This window comes from Danio rerio, chromosome 10 (assembly GCF_052040795.2).
Source record: "Danio rerio strain M-AB ecotype USA chromosome 10, GRCz13ab, whole genome shotgun sequence".
Classification (NCBI taxonomy): domain Eukaryota; kingdom Metazoa; phylum Chordata; class Actinopteri; order Cypriniformes; family Danionidae; genus Danio; species Danio rerio.
In genome coordinates, this window is record NC_141030.1 from 486,839 (window position 1) to 505,978 (window position 19,140).

Consider the following 19,140-nt stretch of genomic DNA (forward strand, 5'->3'; position numbering starts at 1 on the left):
CAGTGTATGGCTGTCAGGCGAGATTTATTCACCGCTGGGAAGCGCCGGCTGCATTTACAGACAATGTAGATTTTTTGTTTGACTGCAGAAGCAAGAGACTAGTCAAATCTGCTGTATTTCTAAGAGTTGTTTATACTTGAGTCTCTTTTATACTGTCAGGGAAAATATATGTTTATTTAACACACGTCATCACACTATACACACTGTCACTATCAGAGTTGCGTGTAAATAGTAACAAAATATGTGCCTATTTTAATCAGATACCAGTGTGCGTGGTTGAGCTCAAGCGCATCAAATGAAAAGCCAATGACAAGAAGGGGGCGGGGCATGTCAGATACTAGAGAGCATTTGATTGGTCAGAAGATTTTTTTTTCTTATTGGTCATAAGATATGATGAGAAACTGAAGTATGAGGTGAGGTCAAAAAAGTCGTTGATCTATTTATGTGGAAGTGACCAACTGCAAGCTTTGGATGTTCATATCGGTTTTATATTTTATAAATTTGTGTCACTGTTTAGGAGCATGCTGGATTATAGATATCCTTGAGACTAACAAGCTAAAAATAACATATAATATTTTTTTTTATTTCACATGACCTTTAAATGAGCAGTATGGAAGATAAGAATAGCTGCAAACTTTGTAATTAATTATAAAAAGTCAATCACAAACGCACATGACTTCACTGCGCCTTTAAGAGTTTACACTCAGCTGCATGGACGGCGTCATTCTAAGTCCCGCCTACTCTCGTTGATGATTGGCTCGCCCGCAAAGAAGCTGCGTTGTGATTCGCTGAAGCGCGGTTAGCGGACTCTGGAGCATCGCGTCGCCGGTGTGTGAGATCAGAAGCTGAGGACCACAATCAGAGCTCCAGCTCGCGCAATCCTCTGATTTTCACCCTATAAAAACACTCTATAAATCGGCGAACTCTCAGCGATTGGGCCTTCAATAGCTCCGTTTGGCGGTTAAACAGCGGCTGAGTGTGATTCTGGACCGTTACTGCTGCTCGGATGGAAGGTGTCGCGGATACACCGTGAAGCAGGTGCATTTGAAGAAGAGGATGATGATGAGGAAGATGATGATGAAGTTAAGTCACGCTGGAGGACCACTGAGCCGCTGCTGACCGATGCATTCTGCTGCTTTCAGCGGACACTTCAGAGCTTCAGTTCAGGGTAAACACACACACACACACACACACACACACACACACACACACACACACACACAGAGAGCTCCGATCCGTCTGTCAGATCCTGTCATCCTGTGCTGCTCTCACTCCGCCGTCTGTCTGTCTGTCTGTCTGTCTGTCTCTGTGTGTGTGTGTGTGTGTGTGTGTGTGCGTGTGCGTGTGTGTGTGTGTGTGTGTGTGTGTGTGTTCTGTCTATGTATTAGCGAGAGAATGGAGAATGTGAGTGTGTTCTGTCTAGGAGCAAGAGAGAGAGAATGTTTGTGTGTGTGTGTGTGTGGGGGGGGGGGGGGCTTGGGGTTTGCGTGTGTTCTGTCTGTGTGTTAGAGAGTGTGTGTTAATGTATATCTTAAGATATGAGTGTGTGTTCTGTTTCTATGTTAGAATGTGTGTTTATTATGAGTGAGTCTGTGTGTCTCTGCCAGCATCTGATGATCCAGAAGTGTGTGTGTGTGTGTGTGTGTGTGTGTGTGTGAGAGAGATTGACTGAAGTGTCCATAGTGCACCAGCGCAGGATGAACACTGACAGGAGACTCTAGAATATAGATTTAAAGGGACAGGCGGCAGATTTGAGCTCATCAGTTTACATTCACTCATTTAGCTGACTTACAAGGGAGGATAAAAGCGCTTCAGATCACCAGAGATCAGCAGTGGCATGTAGACATGGTCAAGACGATCTGCTGCAGGTCAAAGCGAGCATCAGAATGGGGAAGAAAGGGGATTTAAGAGACTTTGAACGTGGCATGGATGTTGCTGCCAGACGGCCTGCTCTGAGTATTTTAGAAACTGACCGAGCTCTGCAGAAGAGCATCTCTGAACACACAACACGTCCAACCTTGAGGCGGATGGGCTACAGCAGCAGAAGAGCACACCGGGTGCCGCTCCTGTCAGCTAAGAACAGGAAACTGAGGCTACAATTCACACAGACTCACCAAAACTGGACAATAGAAGATTGGAGAAACGTTGCTGCTCTGATGAGTCTCCATTTCTGCTGACACATTCGGATGCTCAGGGCAGAATTTGGCCTCAACAGCATGAAAGCATGGATCATCCTGCCTTGTATCAGCGGTTCAGGCTGGTGGTGGTGGTGTAATGGTGTGGGGGAGATTTTCTTTGGGTCCATTAGTACCAATTGAGCATCAACGCCACAGCCTACCTGAGTATTGCTGCTGACCATGTCCATCCCTTTATGAGCACAGTGTCTCCATCTTCTGATGGCTACTTCCAGCAGGATAACGCAGCATGTCATAAAGCTCAATCATCTCAGACTGGTTTCTTGAACATGACGATGAGTTCATTGCACTCAAATGGCCTCCAAGATGAAGCTGATTTTAGATGATGAAGATGGTGATGATGGTGGTGAATATAATGATGATTTTAGATGATGATGATTTTTTATGATGAAGATTTTAATTATGATGAAGATGCTGATGTTTGATGATGATGAAGATGATTTTAGATGAAGATTATTTGAATTATGATGAGGATGATGATGATGATGATTTTAGATGATAATGATTTTTCTTGATGAAGATGATTTTATTTATGATGATGATGATTTTTAATGAATGTGAAGCTGATTTTAGATGATGAAGATGGTGATGACGGTGGTGAATATGATGGTGATGATGATGATGAGGATGATGATTTTTGATGTTGAAGGTGGTGATGGTGGTGAATATGATGATGGTTTTTGATGTAGATAAAGCTGATTTGAAATGATGAAGATGGTGATGATGGTGGTGAATATGATGATGATGGTTTTTGATGAAGATGATTGTTCATTAAAAAGATGGTTGTAATTATGATGAAGATGGTAATGATCATGATGATGATGTTTGATGATGATGAAGATGATTTTAGATGATAATTTTTCATGATGAAGATGATTTTATTCATGACGAAGATGGTGATGATGAGGATTTTTGATGAAGATGAAGCTGATTTTAGATGATGAAGATGGTGAATGTGATGATGATGATGATGATTTTTGATGAAGATGATGATGATTTTAAATGAAGATGAAGAAGATGATTTCGATTATGACGCAGATGGCGATGAAGACAAAGATGGTGATGGTGGTAAATGTGATGAAGATGATTTTTGATGAAGATGAAGACGATTTCAGAAGATGACGATAATGATGATGATTTTAGATGAAGATGATTTTAATGATGATGAAGATTTTAATTATGATGAAGATGGTGATGATGATGATGATGATGATATTTGATGATTTTAGATGATAATGGTTTTTCTTGATGAAGATGATTTTATTTATGATGATGATGGTGATGATGATTTTTGATGAAGATGAAGGTGATTTTAGATGATGGTGGTGAATGTGAAGATGATGATTTTTGATGAAGATGATGGTGATGATGAAGGTGATGTTTGATGGTGATGATGAAGGTGTTGACAGAAGATTTATTTGATGATGAAGATGGTGGTGATGAATATGATTTTGATGATGATGATGATGATGATGAAGTTGTGATTGTGCTCCAGTGGTTATTGAGCATCTCTCTGTCTTCACTGCTGCTCTGCTAGCACTAATGCTGAACAGCAGCCCAGTTAAAGAGGAGCGAGCGTCTCTTATCGCTCATCCTGGAGTAATGGATCACATTAAAAATGTATGAGGAGCTTCACGGATGAATCCAGACTCCGCTGGGAAACGCTCAGTTATCGGCTCATTCTGATATCAGAGCGGCCACTGGGCGGCCTGTCACACACTTTGAAGTCCTGTACTAAACGGACCACAGACTTTGGACATTGCCGTGGCCTCAGTTCAGTGGACACACAGACTCAGAGCAGATGAAGAGTCCCAGTGAAGCCTGAGTTTGTCCTCAAACACCCTGCGCTCTCCTCTATATATTGATGACGGTGTCCTCTGAGCTGCAGGATGAAGACAGCAGATTCCAGGCTTTATCGGAGCTCTCTGCAGACAGAAGCTCAGCGTTATCTGCTCTGGGCCTGCTAATACTCTTATCACGGCGGAGAGTGGAGCCTTTACAATGCTTTACTGTTGAGCCTCTACTGTCCTCACCAGGCAGAGTTTGACAGCCGCCTGACACCAGAGCAGCCAGAGAGACGCTTCAGAAGAGTCAGCACTGCTCATCTACAAAAAAGAACATTTACTGACCATCATGCTCCACTCAGCCTCACTGATTTAAACCACACACGGACTTTTCGGAAGTACTGTTGTGTTTCAGAACCATACCACTGGAAAGGGCTAGATTTAATCTGTTGTGGTGATTCTATAGTTGCTATGGTAACAACTATATTGATCTGTTGTGGTGATTCGACAGTTGCTATGGTATCGTATCAACTATAGCAATTGATCTGTTGTAGTTCTACAGTTGCTATGGTTACGCAACAACTATATTGATCTGTTGTAGTGATTATAGTTGCTATGGTTACGCAATGATCTGTTGTGGTGATTCTATAGTTACTATGGTAACATCATCTATAGCAATTGATCTGTTGTGATTCTACAGTTGCTATGGTAATGCAACAACTTTATTGATCTGTTGTAGTGATTCTACAGTTGCTGTAGTAACGCAACAACTATAGTAATCTGTTGTGGTGATTCTATAGTTGCTATGGTAACATCAAATGTAGCAATTGATCTGTTGTGATTCTACAGTTGTTATGGTAATGCAACAACTATATTCATCTGTTGTGGGGATTCTATAGTTGCTATGGTTACGTAATAACTATTTTAATTTATGTGTTGTGGAGATTCTATAGTTGCTATGGTAATGTATCAACTATAGTAATTGATCAGTTGTGATTCTACAGTTGCTATGGTTACACAACACCTATATTGATCTGTTGTGGTGATTCTACAGTTGCTATGGTTACACAACAATAAAAAATGGATGGTGTGGTACGTCACTGGCATAAACACACGTACACTCCGTCTAACTAGCTAAAACAGATTATTTCTCTGGATTTGAACATTCTTACAAACATTTGGGTTAATATCAGTTCACAGGTCAGCGCTGTTCTGCTGTTCTTGAATATTTTAATGAAGAAATGGTTCATGTGTCTTTAAACATGCAAGTCGGCGTGTCTGCTGAAGGAAAGGCGAGGTGTTTCTGAGCTCACTGCTGCTGTAAGTTGTCACACAGGTGATGTATGCCGGTGTTGGTTTGCTTCCCATCTGCCCCTCGCAGTGTTTATTCATTCTGAGAGCAGCCGAGATTGATGACACGCTGAGAGATTGATTAATACTGTCATGTGCTTCGTCCACATCTCACACACGTGCGGCTTCACCTGAGATGCATGAAACCCTCACTCAATCACAGCTTTTCTTCTCTGCTGTGTTGTGTGTGTCTGCTTCTGGATGCTTCTTGATTATCTCAGTGGCCAATTGATTGCTTTCACAAGTGTGTTATACGTGTTTAATGGTCATCAGCATCTTAGATTTAGATTTTGTGTGTGTGTGTGTGTGTATGTGTGTGTGTGTGTGGACATTTATATGTATTTATGTATGTATTATATCATCTTTGCATCAAATTACAAAAAATGAATTAATGCTTGTGCGAGGTGTTTGTAATAAAAACCATAAAAACCATTGAGGACATCTAGAGGTCTCCATAACTCTGGACCTGGCTGTATCCTGATCAGATGCTGTGGTGGTCATGGAGGAGTGGAGAGCATGAGACTGACCCCGCCGGTGACCTACTCACACCTGCAGCTTCTCCACGCTGGACGTCCAGTGCTCTCCAGCCTCCGGCGCCTAGACTGCAGCTCTGCACAGGAAGTTTGTCCAGAGTAGAAATGGTGGAGCCCAACTGAGCCTGGTTTCTCTCCTTCACTTTGGTCAATTGGTGAAGTTTGTTCCTCCACTGTCGCCACTGGTTGGATTTGCTCTTCAGTGTTTGGACTTTCAGCAGTGAAGATTAAACCACACTGAACTGAACTTCAGCTCTGAACACTGGACTGACACCGCTTCAGTTTAGTAGAGACACAGTCTATATTATAGAAGTGCTACAGAAATAAGGATTAATTGAATGGAATAATGCAGTGTGTATGGGGGCAGGACAGTAAATCTGACATGATTCTCTCTTCTGGCTGCCGTTATCAGTCTCACACTATTGTTTTCCTCCTACTTAATGTCTCGATAACACAATCCTGAAGTTTTTCTGTCATTATTTCAGCAAATAGGACTTTGATATGATGTGTTATACTCTCCCATTCACCTCGCTCTGAGTTTACCAGCCATGACCACTTCAATGCTGAGAAGCACACTCATGTGGAAAGGCTCCGTTATGGTTTGCTTTTGGTGGATCTCATGTGAGTGATGATTTGCTGCCACCCTTATGCTGTTAAACATCCGTCAAAGAACTGATGTTGTTATTTTGATAGTTTTTTGGTTAAAAAAAGCATATTCTTCTCCCTGATTAGGTATTCTATTGATTTATTTGAACCATCTGCTTTTAGCAAACAATAATAATAATAAATAAATAATAAAAAATAATGATGAGGTTTCCCAGTGATGGGTTGCAGCTGGAAGGGCATCCGCTGTGAAAAAAAATATGCTAGAATAGTTGGTGGTTCATTCCACTGTGGCGACCCCTGATTAATAAAGGGACTAAGCTGAAAATAAAATGAATGAATGAATAATGATGAGCTCAGATACAGTTGAAGTCAGAGTTATTCACCCCCATGTATTTTTCCCCAATTCCTGAAAACAGACACGACTGTTTTCAACACATTTCTAATCAGAACAGTGTTAATAACTCATCTCTAATAACTGATTTCTCTTTGTCATGATGACAGTAAATAATATTAGACTAGATATTCTTCAAGACACTAGTCTTAAAGTGGCATGTAAAGGCTTCACTAGGGTAATTAGGGTAAAGTTAGGGTAATTAGGCAAGTCATTGTATAACAGTGGTTTGTTCTGGAGACAATCCAACACTAATATTGCTGAATATTAATAATATTGAGCTTAAAATAGGTTTAAAACAATTAAAAACTGCTTTTATTCTAGCCCAAATAAAACACACAAGACTTTCTCCAGAAGAGCAAATATTAGAGGAAATACTGTGAAAAATTCCACATCATTTGGGCTGACTTCACCTGTAGACCATTTAGACTGAATGTTTGAGATGAGAAGTGTGTGTTCTGACGGTGTTTGCTTGTTCGTGCGTCTGCAGACTGCTGAAGGCCTGCACCATGCTGGCGTGTCTGCAGAGCCAGCAGCAGCATCAGTTCTCCTGTGCCGCCAGGATCCGGGAAACTCCGCCGCACACCAGTAAGAGTTCACACTTCACCAACCAGCCATTCCTTAGCAACTGTTGCCATGCATCACCTTATTAAATGAGTGTTTGCTGTGATGTGAGTCAGCAGCAGTTTCATGCAGATTTTGGATTATGACATAAACATGCTTGATGGAAAGGCCAAGATGTGCGTGCATATTGCACACACTACTGAGTAGGATCCACTTCTTATTTGATCAGACAAAACGTGCATAAACTGCACTATAAATCAGCAGTTTCCTGTGTTTTGGGTTTTAATTTTTTATTTTCCCCTCATTTATTTCTGATTCTCAATGTCAATATGGGACTTATATGAACATTTTAATAGTTTAAAGTATAAAGTGTCTGCAGATCCACACACACACACACACACACACACACACACACACACACACACGACTGAGAGAGCAGATGTAAAAGTCACAGCAGATTCAGATGCGCTCTGGGCCGTCTATTAATGTCTGTTAATATTAATAATGTGTCTAGACTGAGCTTATTAGGTGTGTGTGTGTGTGTGTGTGTGTGTGTGTGTGTGTGTGTGTGTGTGTGTGTGTGTGTGTGTGTGTGTGTCAGAGCAAGATTTAATGTACATGAATCTCCCAGTCGAGGCCTGCTCAACATCTGCAAGCTGAACGCTCATCTCTCAGTCTGAGGGTGGATTCTGATTGGCTGTCAGTCGTTAGCTCCTCCTCTGTGTCGCTGTAGTCGTACGGTGAACTTTACCCTTGGAGTCAGATCAGTTATTACATCTTTATGGTTTTAATTATGTGCGATCAGCCAATCACTGCTGATCTCCATCATACAGCCCAGATGGTATTGGCATCTGTATGGGTATTGGTATATGTGTCTGAATCGTAACCAGTTTAAGTATTTGGTATTAATATTGGTTTTGGCATCAGAACCAGTACCGTTAAAAATACCTTAAAAATATTTTGTTGCCAGATTCGTTTTGTTAAAAATATGGTAGAAACATTTTGACAATTTGTTGCCAGATCTGTACCACTAAAAATACAGTAGAAACCTTCAAAGACGTTTTGTTGCCAGATTTGTACCCTTAAAAATGCGGTAGGTTAAAAATACAGTAAAAACCTTTAAAGACGTTTTGTAGCCTGATTTGCACCGCTAAAAATACGGTAGAAACCTTCAAAGGCATTTTGTGCTAGCATAATTAAAAAATACGGTAAAAATCCTAAAAGATAATTGTTGCCAGATTGTGCCATTTAAAGATACGGTAAAAACCTTAAAAGATGAAGGATTGTACTCCTAAAGGTAGACTCCTGCACACTTTCTGTTTTGCCAGTCAGCACATGTACACCGTGGGTTATTTCACGGCTCTGTAATGCTCTCTGACTGATTCCATTGAGAAGCAGCAGCTCTGTATTCAAGCACACTCATTTCCATCATTCCTTCTGATCCCCCGTCCTCAGATTTCCCCAATCTGCGCGAGTGTTTCTGAGCTGCGGGACCCTCCACCTCAGCTTTCCCTTCATTTTAAACACTCAATTGATTCCCTTTATGAGATGGATCTTGTAGATTGAATCATTTTCACAGTTGGAGGCTCATTGTGGGCCGGGAATGAAATGAAGTCCCAAATCAATCGCAGACGGGAACAACGTGAGCTCGGCATCGCGTGACGCTCAATGAAGCCCAGTGCGTTGTGTTCGCATCTCTCTTTTATTTTCCCAGATCTCCTTCAGTCGTCCACCCCTCGCTGACTTTGATTGACCGCTGCACAGTCTGTCCTAATTTCAGCACTTTTCTTTTCATGTCAGAAACTCCATCAAGGTGTCATTTCCATCATATTCTCTGCCGGCAGATTTACCGCTCAGAAATAGAGCACGTTTTCCCACCTTCCTTGTGTTGCATGGAACTAAACAGCCATGAAATTGCCTGAATAATGCTGTTTAAATCCAATCTCAGTTTGTCGCCGCTGCTTTCCCACATGCTCCACTCGCTGTAGGCCATTTCAATTTAAAGCCACTGCATTTGTAGCCATCCCACGATTCCACATTGTAAATAAATACAGCTGAAGTCCAGTGTACTTTAACCATTTTTCATCACATTTCTGAACATAATATTGTAATAACTCATCTCTAATAACTGAAGAGAAATACATTTATCTTCACCATGATGACAGCACATAATATTAGACCAGATATTCTTCAAGACACTAGTGTTCAGCTTACAGTGACATGTAAAGGCTTCACTAGGGTAATTAAGGTAAAGTTAGGGTAATTAGGCAAGTCAATAGCCCCTTTCACACAGTGATACCGGTAAATATCCGGAAAATTTCCGGAACGACTTTACCGGTAAATTTAAAAAAGCGCTGTTCACACTGGCGAGGATGTTACGGAACTTTTCTGGAAAAGAGCATTCACACATCCATCGCAAAATGCCGGTAAATTCTGACATCATTAACCAGAAATGAGCTTTAAACGGCTGCGCTTGTGTTCGTAAACATTTGACTACATTACAAGCTCTCTGGATGGATCAGTATTGAGTACAACTCCAATGAAAACATATAGAGGAACACTTTCGCATGTCGAGATGTTCATGATATGTGTGTGTGCTGGCGGTATGGGCGCTCACAGGCACACGCAAAGCTTGAAGGTAAACAAACAACGGATAATCATAAACATTTTATCGATAATTATTTACACAGCATTAAGAAGGAACATATAAACGTGATCTGACAAACATCTAGCAGCTAAATGTGTCTGGAAAAATATTCAAAGGCTTTTATTCTCATAAACCGCGCGCACGTGAATGCGTCTGACTGTTCTGATTGGCTAAAGCAGGTGTCTCACGTCAGCACGTTCTAGACGTGCACGCGCTCTTTCCGGCAATCTTCCTTCTGCATTCACACAGCGCAGCATTCCGGCAAATTACCGGTAATCTTACAACTTCTCTTTCCGGAAAATAGCCAGAACGAATTTACCGGTATTTTCAAAAAGGGCCTGTTCACACATACAACCTTTCTGGAAAATTTCCGGCAATTTTCCAGAAAGGTCTGTATGTGTGAAAGGGGCTATTGTATAACAGTGGTTTGTTCTGGAGATAATCCAACACTAATATTGCTGAAGGTTTTAACTGATTTTATTTTTACCGGCACAAATCTGGCAACAAAAATTTTCTTTTAAGGACACTACTGCATTTTTAATGGTACAATTCTGGCAACAAATTATCTTTGAAGGTTTTTACCGTATTTTTAGCAGTACAAATCTGGCAACAAATTATCTTTGAAGGTTTCTAGCATATTTTAATGGTGAAATTCTGGCAACAAATGATCTCTTAAGGGGGATTATAATATTGACCTTATAATGGCTTTAAAACAATTAAAAACTGCTTTTATTCTAGCCCAAATAAACAAATAAGACTTTCTCCAGAAGAATAAATATTAAAGGAAATACCGTGAAAAACTCCTGAATCTGTTCATCATCATTTGGGAAATATTTGCATAATCATTTTGACTTTATCTGTATTAGTATGTTTTGCTAAAGTAACCTTTTAGTGCAGCTAACATATTAATATCGCGTCAGTTCTATGTACCGTGATAAAAACAAATAATCTCAACTAAAAATGTGAAACCAGCAGAATCCTACTAGCACACGTGATGCTTCTGCCATCATTATAGTGTGGATAAACAGATGCAGAAGCTATATAAAGCTGTGCTTCCAATCCACTGCTTCATATCGCTAATTTGGCAAGATCCCGTATCCGAGTGGATTGCACAGCCAAACGCCATGAAATGAATTCCACTCAAGCCACGAAAACAGAATTAGCTCCTCTCCCGTCCCCCTCCTCATCTCAGCGTCTTTCTCTTGATTTCCCAGGGTAATCCAATTTTGTCCTGAAGAAAGACCAAATTAATTTCATAATGCACTGATCAAACATTGCCCGAGGTGTCTCCCTGCACAAAATGAGTTTTCAGAGAGATGCAGATGTCTGCGGATGAAGGAAATCAGGAGACGGAGAGCGCTTCAATATCCTCCAGTTTATTGGGCGATTTTTCTTGCGTGCCGTCTGATCATTTCTGCTCATCCAGTGCTCATCGCTCTTCTGTATTTATTGCTGAACACCTCCGGCATGAGGCGCTCTGTTGGACAGCACCAGCTCACATTGGAAACATCAGTGTTTTACTGATGAGAGAAAAAGTCCCCAACCGCCATCAGCTGTTTTAGTGTCTGTTGTGTTTTTGACTGTTTGTCTCCATCTAGTGTCTAAATAATGCGCAGGTTAGTGTATACTCCATCAGCTGTTTTAGTGTCTGTTGTGTTTTTGACTGTTTGTCTCCATCTAGTGTCTGAATAATGCGCAGGTTAGTGTATACTCCATCAGCTGTTTTAGTTTCTGTTGTGTTTTTGACTGTTTGTCTCCATCTAGTGTCTAAATAATGCACAGGTTAGTGTATACTCCATCAGCTGTTTTAGTGTCTGTTGTGTTTTTGACTGTTTGTCTCCATCTAGTGTCTAAATAATGCGCAGGTTAGTGTATACTCCATCAGCTGTTTTAGTTTCTGTTGTGTTTTTGACTGTTTGTCTCCATCTAGTGTCTGAATAATGCGCAGGTTAGTGTATACTCCATCAGCTGTTTTAGTTTCTGTTGTGTTTTTGACTGTTTGTCTCCATCTAGTGTCTAAATAATGCACAGGTTAGTGTATACTCCATCAGCTGTTTTAGTTTTTGACTGTTTGTCTCCATATAGTGTCTGAATAATGCGCAGGTTAGTGTATACTCCATCAGCTGTTTTCGTTTTTGACTGTTTGTCTCCATCTAGTGTGTGAATAATGCGCAGGTTAGTGTATACTCCATCAGCTGTTTTAGTTTCTGTTGTGTTTCTGACTGTTTGTCTATATCTAGTGTCTGAATAATGCGCAGGTTAGTGTATTCTCCATCAGCTGTTTTAGTGTCTGTTGTGTTTTTGACTGTTTGTCTCCATCTAGTGTCTAAATAATGCGCAGGTTAGTGTATACTCCATCAGCTGTTTTCGTTTTTGACTGTTTGTCTCCATCTAGTGTGTGAATAATGCGCAGGTTAGTGTATACTCCATCAGCTGTTTTAGTTTCTGTTGTGTTTCTGACTGTTTGTCTCCATCTAGTGTCTGAATAATGCGCAGGTTAGTGTATTCTCCATCAGCTGTTTTAGTGTCTGTTGTGTTTTTGGCTGTTTGTCTCCATCTAGTGTCTGAATAATGCACAGGTTAGTGTATACTCCATCAGCTGTTTTAGTGTCTGTTGTGTTTTTGGCTGTTTGTCTCCATCTAGTGTCTAAATAATGCGCAGGTTAGTGTATACTCCATCAGCTGTTTTAGTGTCTGTTGTGTTTTTGGCTGTTTGTCTCCATCTAGTGTCTGAATAATGCGCAGGTTAGTGTATTCTCCATCAGCTGTTTTAGTTTCTGTTGTGTTTCTGACTGTTTGTCTCCATCTAGTGTCTGAATAATGCGCAGGTTAGTGTATACTCCATCAGCTGTTTTAGTGTCTGTTGTGTTTTTGGCTGTTTGTCTCCATCTAGTGTCTGAATAATGCGCAGGTTAGTGTATTCTCCATCAGCTGTTTTAGTTTCTGTTGTGTTTCTGACTGTTTGTCTCCATCTAGTGTCTGAATAATGCACAGGTTAGTGTATACTCCATCAGCTGTTTTAGTTTCTGTTGTGTTTCTGACTGTCTCCATCTAGTGTCTGAATAATGCACAGGTTAGTGTATACTCCATCAGCTGTTTTAGTTTCTGTTGTGTTTCTGACTGTTTGTCTCCATCTAGTGTCTGAATAATGCACAGGTTAGTGTATACTCCATCAGCTGTTTTCGTTTTTGACTGTTTGTCTCCATCTAGTGTCTGAATAATGTGCAGGTTAGTGTATACTCCATCAGCTGTTTTCGTTTTTGGCTGTTTGTCTCCATCTAGTGTCTGAATAATGCACAGGTTAGTGTATACTCCATCAGCTGTTTTAGTGTCTGTTGTGTTTCTGACTGTTTGTCTCCATCTAGTGTCTGAATAATGCGCAGGTTAGTGTATACTCCATCAGCTGTTTTAGTTTTTGACTGTTTGTCTCCATGTTGTGTCTGAATAATGTGCAGGTTAGTGTATACTCCATCAGCTGTTTTCATTCTGTTAGCTTAGCATTTAATCAATAAATAATAAATATTATGGCTCAGAACACAGTTTGGTGTCTATTTGTTTTACATTTTGCATAAGGAACCTGTGCAATTAGCAGGATAAAGTACATGTAGGTGGTAGTTTTTCACAGAATAAACCCTTCAGTTTATGCTGTTGTTCTGCCGTGCCGTTGCAGATATAAAAGCTGTTTCTAACAGACCCACACCATCATAAACTAATGTGAAAGCTGAATTGATTCTGAACTTTAGAAAGGTATTGCCATGTTAGAGAAAGGGTCCTGATGCATCTGTTTGTTTCCCCCAGCCCTACCATTTACCCTCTGCATCTCTGTGTGTCCGCAGATGATCTGACCCCTGTGTGCGCGCCTCGATACCCGTCTGCGGCTGATCTGGACGCCTACATGCAGAGGACGTCCCACAACCCGCTGACCATCCGGATCTTCCCCTCCAGCATCAGAGTCCCTCAGCATAAGCAGATCAGCAGAACCGTCAACGGCCTGGACACCAGATTCAGCCCCTACCCGCATCAACACCCCAGCGCCTACCAGGGCCTGCTGACCATCGCCAAAACACATGCGCAGATTAAAGGAGTATTAAAAAATCACCATGGCAAACGAACCAAACTGTCTCCAATACAACAGGCGGCCGCTCCGTATGCACCGCTCCAGCAGATGCCGTGTGTGGCCCAGCACACCTCCCGGCCATCCAACCCTTCCATACTAGCGTCCTGCGCTGATTCGGGAGTATCGCTCACTCAGAGCGGACACTCCGGAGCTGTTTTGCCCACACAGAGCGCAGATGTTGCGGGTTTGGATTATTGTGTGCAGGGGTACGGCTCCGCAAGCAGACCCAGCATCAGAATCTCAGAGGTCTGCTACAGATCTGAAAGCAAACTCTCATCATCTCCTGCAGTGCGTGAGTTTTCGGCAGGACAGTTTTTGGCTCCTGCTTGGTCCGGTGTTCTGGTGACTCCGGATAGTGAGTGTTTTAAGGCTCCAGCGCTGCCCGCCGGTGGCTCCACAGGTCTGGGGAAGCATCCGGCCGTGTACCCCGGCTTTCCTCACGGCCTCAGCAGCAGTCTGCGCTCTCTGGAGAGCCTGATCAGCGGGATCCATCCGGCCTGCATCAAGGAGCGCATGCTGGGCCGAGGGTTCGAGAGCGTCCCGCCGCTGCTGGAGCCGCCACACACACACATGCAGCTGCACAGATAGAACAGGAGGAGGACAGCTTTACCCAGAATCCTGACGGACATGACGAGTCATGAGTTATCCCGGTGCTGTTGGGGACTTTTTCATTCACTCTTTGAGGCTTAATTTGGCCACAGCTTTCTCTGTGTTTCAGCAAATGGATTGATTTTGGCTGACAAATCTTATTTTGACATATATTTTGAGAAAATGCTTTGGAGTTTTGTAAAAACTCAACAATACACTCAGATCCACTCCCCGTTGGTTATGTTGGTGCTGTTTTTGCTCCATTGACTGTTGGAATTAAGACAATTACTAATTTTTACCATTTACTGTACTAGTTTCTGGCTTTTATATGGTGTGTGTGTGTGTGTGTGTGTGTGTGTGTGTGTGTGTGTGTGTGTGTGTGTGTGTGAAACTCTTCAGCACAGGCTGATCTAAAGGGTTAATGCTGACATCTGATGATCAACACTGACACATTGTACCTCTTCTCTTCAGTATTAGCATTACTAGACACGCCCCTTTTGTTTATCATCATTACTAGACACGCCCCTTTTAATATTGTTATTATCATTATTAGACACACCCCTTTCATATATCTATTATTATTACTAGACACGCGCCTTTTGTTTATCATCATTACTAGACACGCCCCTTTTAATATTGTTAATATCATTACTAGACACACCCCTTTTTATATATCTATTATAATTACTAGACACCCCCCTTATAAGATCGCTGTTATCATTACTGGACACGCCCCTTTTTAGATTGATATTATTACTAGACACACCCCTTTTTTATATTGTTATTACCATTACTAGACACGTCCCCTTTTTATATTCTTATAATTACTTGATCAGCCCCTTTTTGTTCCCTTTATCATTACAAGACACGCCCCTTTTATATCGATATTATCATTACTAGACGTGCCTCTTTTTACATTTCTATTACCATTTCTAGACACGCCTCTTTTTGTTTTTTTCATTATCAGTACTACACACGCCCCTTTTTACATCACTATTGTTATAATTACTACACACGCCCCTTTTTATATTTTCATTATCATTACTAGACACACTCCTTTTTTATATTGATAGTATCATTACTAGACACGCCCCTTTTTATTTTTCAATCATCAATATTAGATACGCCTCTTTTCATATCGCTATTATTATTACTAGATACACCACTTTTTATATTTCCATTATCATTACGAGACACGCCCGTTTTTAGATCGCTATTAACATTACTAGACACGCCCCTTTTTATATTTCCATTATCATTACTAGACACACCCCTTTTTATATTTCCATTATCATTACTAGACACGCCCCTTTTTAGATCGCTATTAACATTACCAGACACGCCCCTTTCATATTTACATTGTCATTACTAGACACACCCCCTTTTATATTGCTATTATCATTACTAGACAAGCCCCTTTTTAACTAGACACGCCTGTTTTTATATCTCCAACATAATTTCTAGACACGCTGTTTTTTGATATCTCCATCTTGACACGCCCCTTGCTGCTGATTGGCTGCAAGTGTGTTTTGGGATTCTGTGGTTGTTCAAATATTGTTCAGTACGCCTTCAACACAGGATCCATCAGCATCTTAAATATGTTATTCCTTCACTTTTTATTTATTGATTCATTCGTGTGTGTGTGTGTGTGTGTGTGTGTGTGTGTGTGTGTGTGTGTGTGAAATGACATATTCTGGGCTCCACATTTAAAAGTGCAATTATAATATGGTCAAACGAGCCTTGCTGTGATTATTCTGTAATTATTTACTGTGTGTATGAGTGTGTGCGTGTGCTTGTGTGCGTGTGTGTGTGAGTGTCTTAAATCTGAAGATTGTCCAAATAAATATAATTTAGGAATGTTTTCTACTCCTGCCAGTCTCTTTGTCATTATTTTAACTCCATGACGTCTGCACACATCCATAAGAAGTCATGAGTGTGCAGCAGGGGAAATAAGTATTGAACACGTCACCATTTTTCTTAGAAAACATATTTCTAAAGGTGCTGTTGACTTAGATATGCAAAGAAAACAAATCTAATTAATTTACAAATAAAGTTAGGCATAATAAAATGAAATGATGCAGGTAAAAAGTGTTACACATGAAGAAAGGAAGGTGTAGTTGTGCAGTGAACACCCAGACAGCAGCTGAATCTGTCAGTGGTTCTTCAGCAAGCCTCTGCCCTTCCTCAGTGTCAATGAAGATCAGCTGCTTCAGTCCAACATCTACATCAGCAGGAGGATGAAGATCAAGCTATTTCAGCAAGACGATGATCCAAACACAGCCGAGGAGACTCTCAGATGCTTTCAGAGAAAGAAAATCAAGCTGTAGAATGGCCCAACCAATCACCTGACCCCAATCCAATAGAGAATACAGAAAACAGCTCAGATCTGATAGACGAGACCCACAGAAGCTTTAAGATTTACACACTCTGATGAAGACTGAGAGAAACTCACACCTGAGCACTGCATGAGGCTTCATTCTCCATATGAGACACGACTTTAGACTGCCGTCATTAATAAAGCCTTTTATATACAGTATTAAACACACTTCAGTTCAGCACTTTTGTCATTCCACTGTTATTACACAGAACAATTCTTCAGATATCTTCCGTCTCATGTTTATATTTGTATTGTTTGGGGTTTTTACCAAACTCTGGCTCATGTCAGCAGCTCCTTTACAGATATTATTCCCAGAAAAACCTGACGTGTTCAATATTAATTTCCCCCGCTGTATATGGAGGGATTTGTATGTTAAGTTAGGTTTAGTAATAGTTTTAAAACAAATGTGTGTACACTAGTATAATATATGCATGTAATGATCGCACAATGATTCAAATGTGCTCGGAGCTTTTCTAAATCCTTCCTTCTGTTGTGCCCAGAGCGATCCAGCAGGCTGGTCTACAGGTTTTGCAGATATAAACTATATAAACTGAGGGATTGAGTTGAGTATATTGAGTTTGCAGGCAATAACATGAGGATCAGACGAGGCTGAGCTCAGATCTGCTGTTATCAGCTTTGCAAAACATCAAGATGAAGAACTAATGCTGCGCCATCAGGAACATCTACAGTCGAGTCAGTGTTGATGATAAAGCATGTGTGCATTCGCACTACAACAAGAAGGTCATTAGTTCAAGTCTCAGCTGGGTCAGTTGGTGTTTCTGTGTGGAGTTTGCATGTTCTCCCCGTGTTGGCGTGGGTTTCCTCTGGGTGTTCTGGTTTCCCCCACAGTCCAAACACATGCGCTATAGGGGAACTGATCAACTACACTGGCCGTAGTGTATGAGTGTGTGTGGGCGTTTCCCTGTACTGGGTTGCATCTGCTCTGTAAAACATATGCTGGAATAGTTGGCGGGCTATTCCTCTGTGGCAACCCCTGATTAATAAAGGAAGTAAGCTAAAGGAAAATGAATGAGTGAATGAAATAAATGTGTAAATCTGGAAAACATCCAGAGGACACAATAATAGTGTGTGTGTGTGTGTGGATATATATGTTTATGCGTGCACGCGTGTGTATGCATTTGTGTGCCTGGGTGCATTTGCATGTGTGTACATGCATGTTAGTTTATGTGTGTGTAAACGTGTTTGACTGTGTGTGAGTGTGTACATGCTTGTTTGTGTATGTGTGTTTGTTTGTATGCAGATATGTGTATTATTTAAAGGGGTGTGTGTGTGTGTGTGTGTGTGTGTGTGTGTGTGTGTGTGTGTGTATCAGTGTTTCCTCTGGCCTGTGCAGCAGCTGCAGATAAAGCTGAGGATTATCAGCCTGCTCCAGAGAGAGGATTTGGACTACACACTCACACACACACACACACACACACACACACACACACGCACAATACAGAGACTCTCTTTCTCTCGGAGGAAACCCACGCCAACATGGGGAGAACATGCAAACTCCACACAGAAACATCAACTGACCCTGCTGAGGCTCGAACCAGCGACCTTCTTGATTTGAGGCGATTGTGCTACTCACTGAGCCACATTTAATATTAGTCATACTTTTCCACCACCCTTCAAACCACAAGAGTTTAGCAATTCACCGACTGATTACTCAGACAGTTCCTCCAGCAGTGTCGGTGTTTTGGTGTTTCTCCTCAGCTGAACTCACTCAGGATCATCACCGCGACTGCGAGGAATCCAGAAAATGACCGACTGCGCACGCGCGCCCTCTGCTGCTACTGGCGGGAAACTGCAGTAAATTCTAGATGGGATACAGCTGCGGATTGTATACTAACATCAATATACAACTACTTCCATGACACTGCATGACATAAATACTGTCTTTACATTACTGTTAGGGTTGTGGTAGGTGTAGACGTTAATAATAAACAATTATTAGGTAATTTAATACACAATGTAAATAATAC

At 41.3% G+C, this 19,140-nt stretch overlaps 1 protein-coding gene and 1 long non-coding RNA gene across 2 annotated transcripts; one reads left to right on the forward strand and one right to left on the reverse strand.

Moving 5' to 3' along the window:
* Positions 1 to 840: 840 nt before the first annotated feature.
* On the forward strand, positions 841 to 16,641 carry LOC101883852 (protein FAM222A). The gene is made up of 3 exons (XM_087269912.1): positions 841 to 1,168; positions 7,350 to 7,447; positions 13,907 to 16,641. The coding sequence occupies exons 2-3, from the start codon at positions 7,369 to 7,371 to the stop codon at positions 14,773 to 14,775; spliced, it is 948 nt and encodes a 315-aa protein (XP_087126038.1). The 5' UTR covers positions 841 to 1,168; positions 7,350 to 7,368; the 3' UTR covers positions 14,776 to 16,641.
* On the reverse strand, positions 15,942 to 17,015 carry LOC147834953 (uncharacterized). The gene is made up of 2 exons (XR_015500642.1): positions 16,110 to 17,015; positions 15,942 to 16,036 (listed from the first exon to the last, which is right to left on the reverse strand). It is a non-coding gene; the product is annotated as an uncharacterized LOC147834953 (long non-coding RNA).
* Positions 17,016 to 19,140: the final 2,125 nt, after the last annotated feature.

Excerpts from the sequence above, each read along its gene's own strand:
- LOC101883852 (XM_087269912.1), top strand. The coding sequence starts at position 7,369 with ATGCTGGCGTGTCTGCAGAGCCAGCAGCAGCATCAGTTCTCCTGTGCC. Across the intron at positions 7,448-13,906 it reads GGAAACTCCGCCGCACACCA|ATGATCTGACCCCTGTGTGC; the intron begins GTAAGAGTTCAC and ends GTGTGTCCGCAG.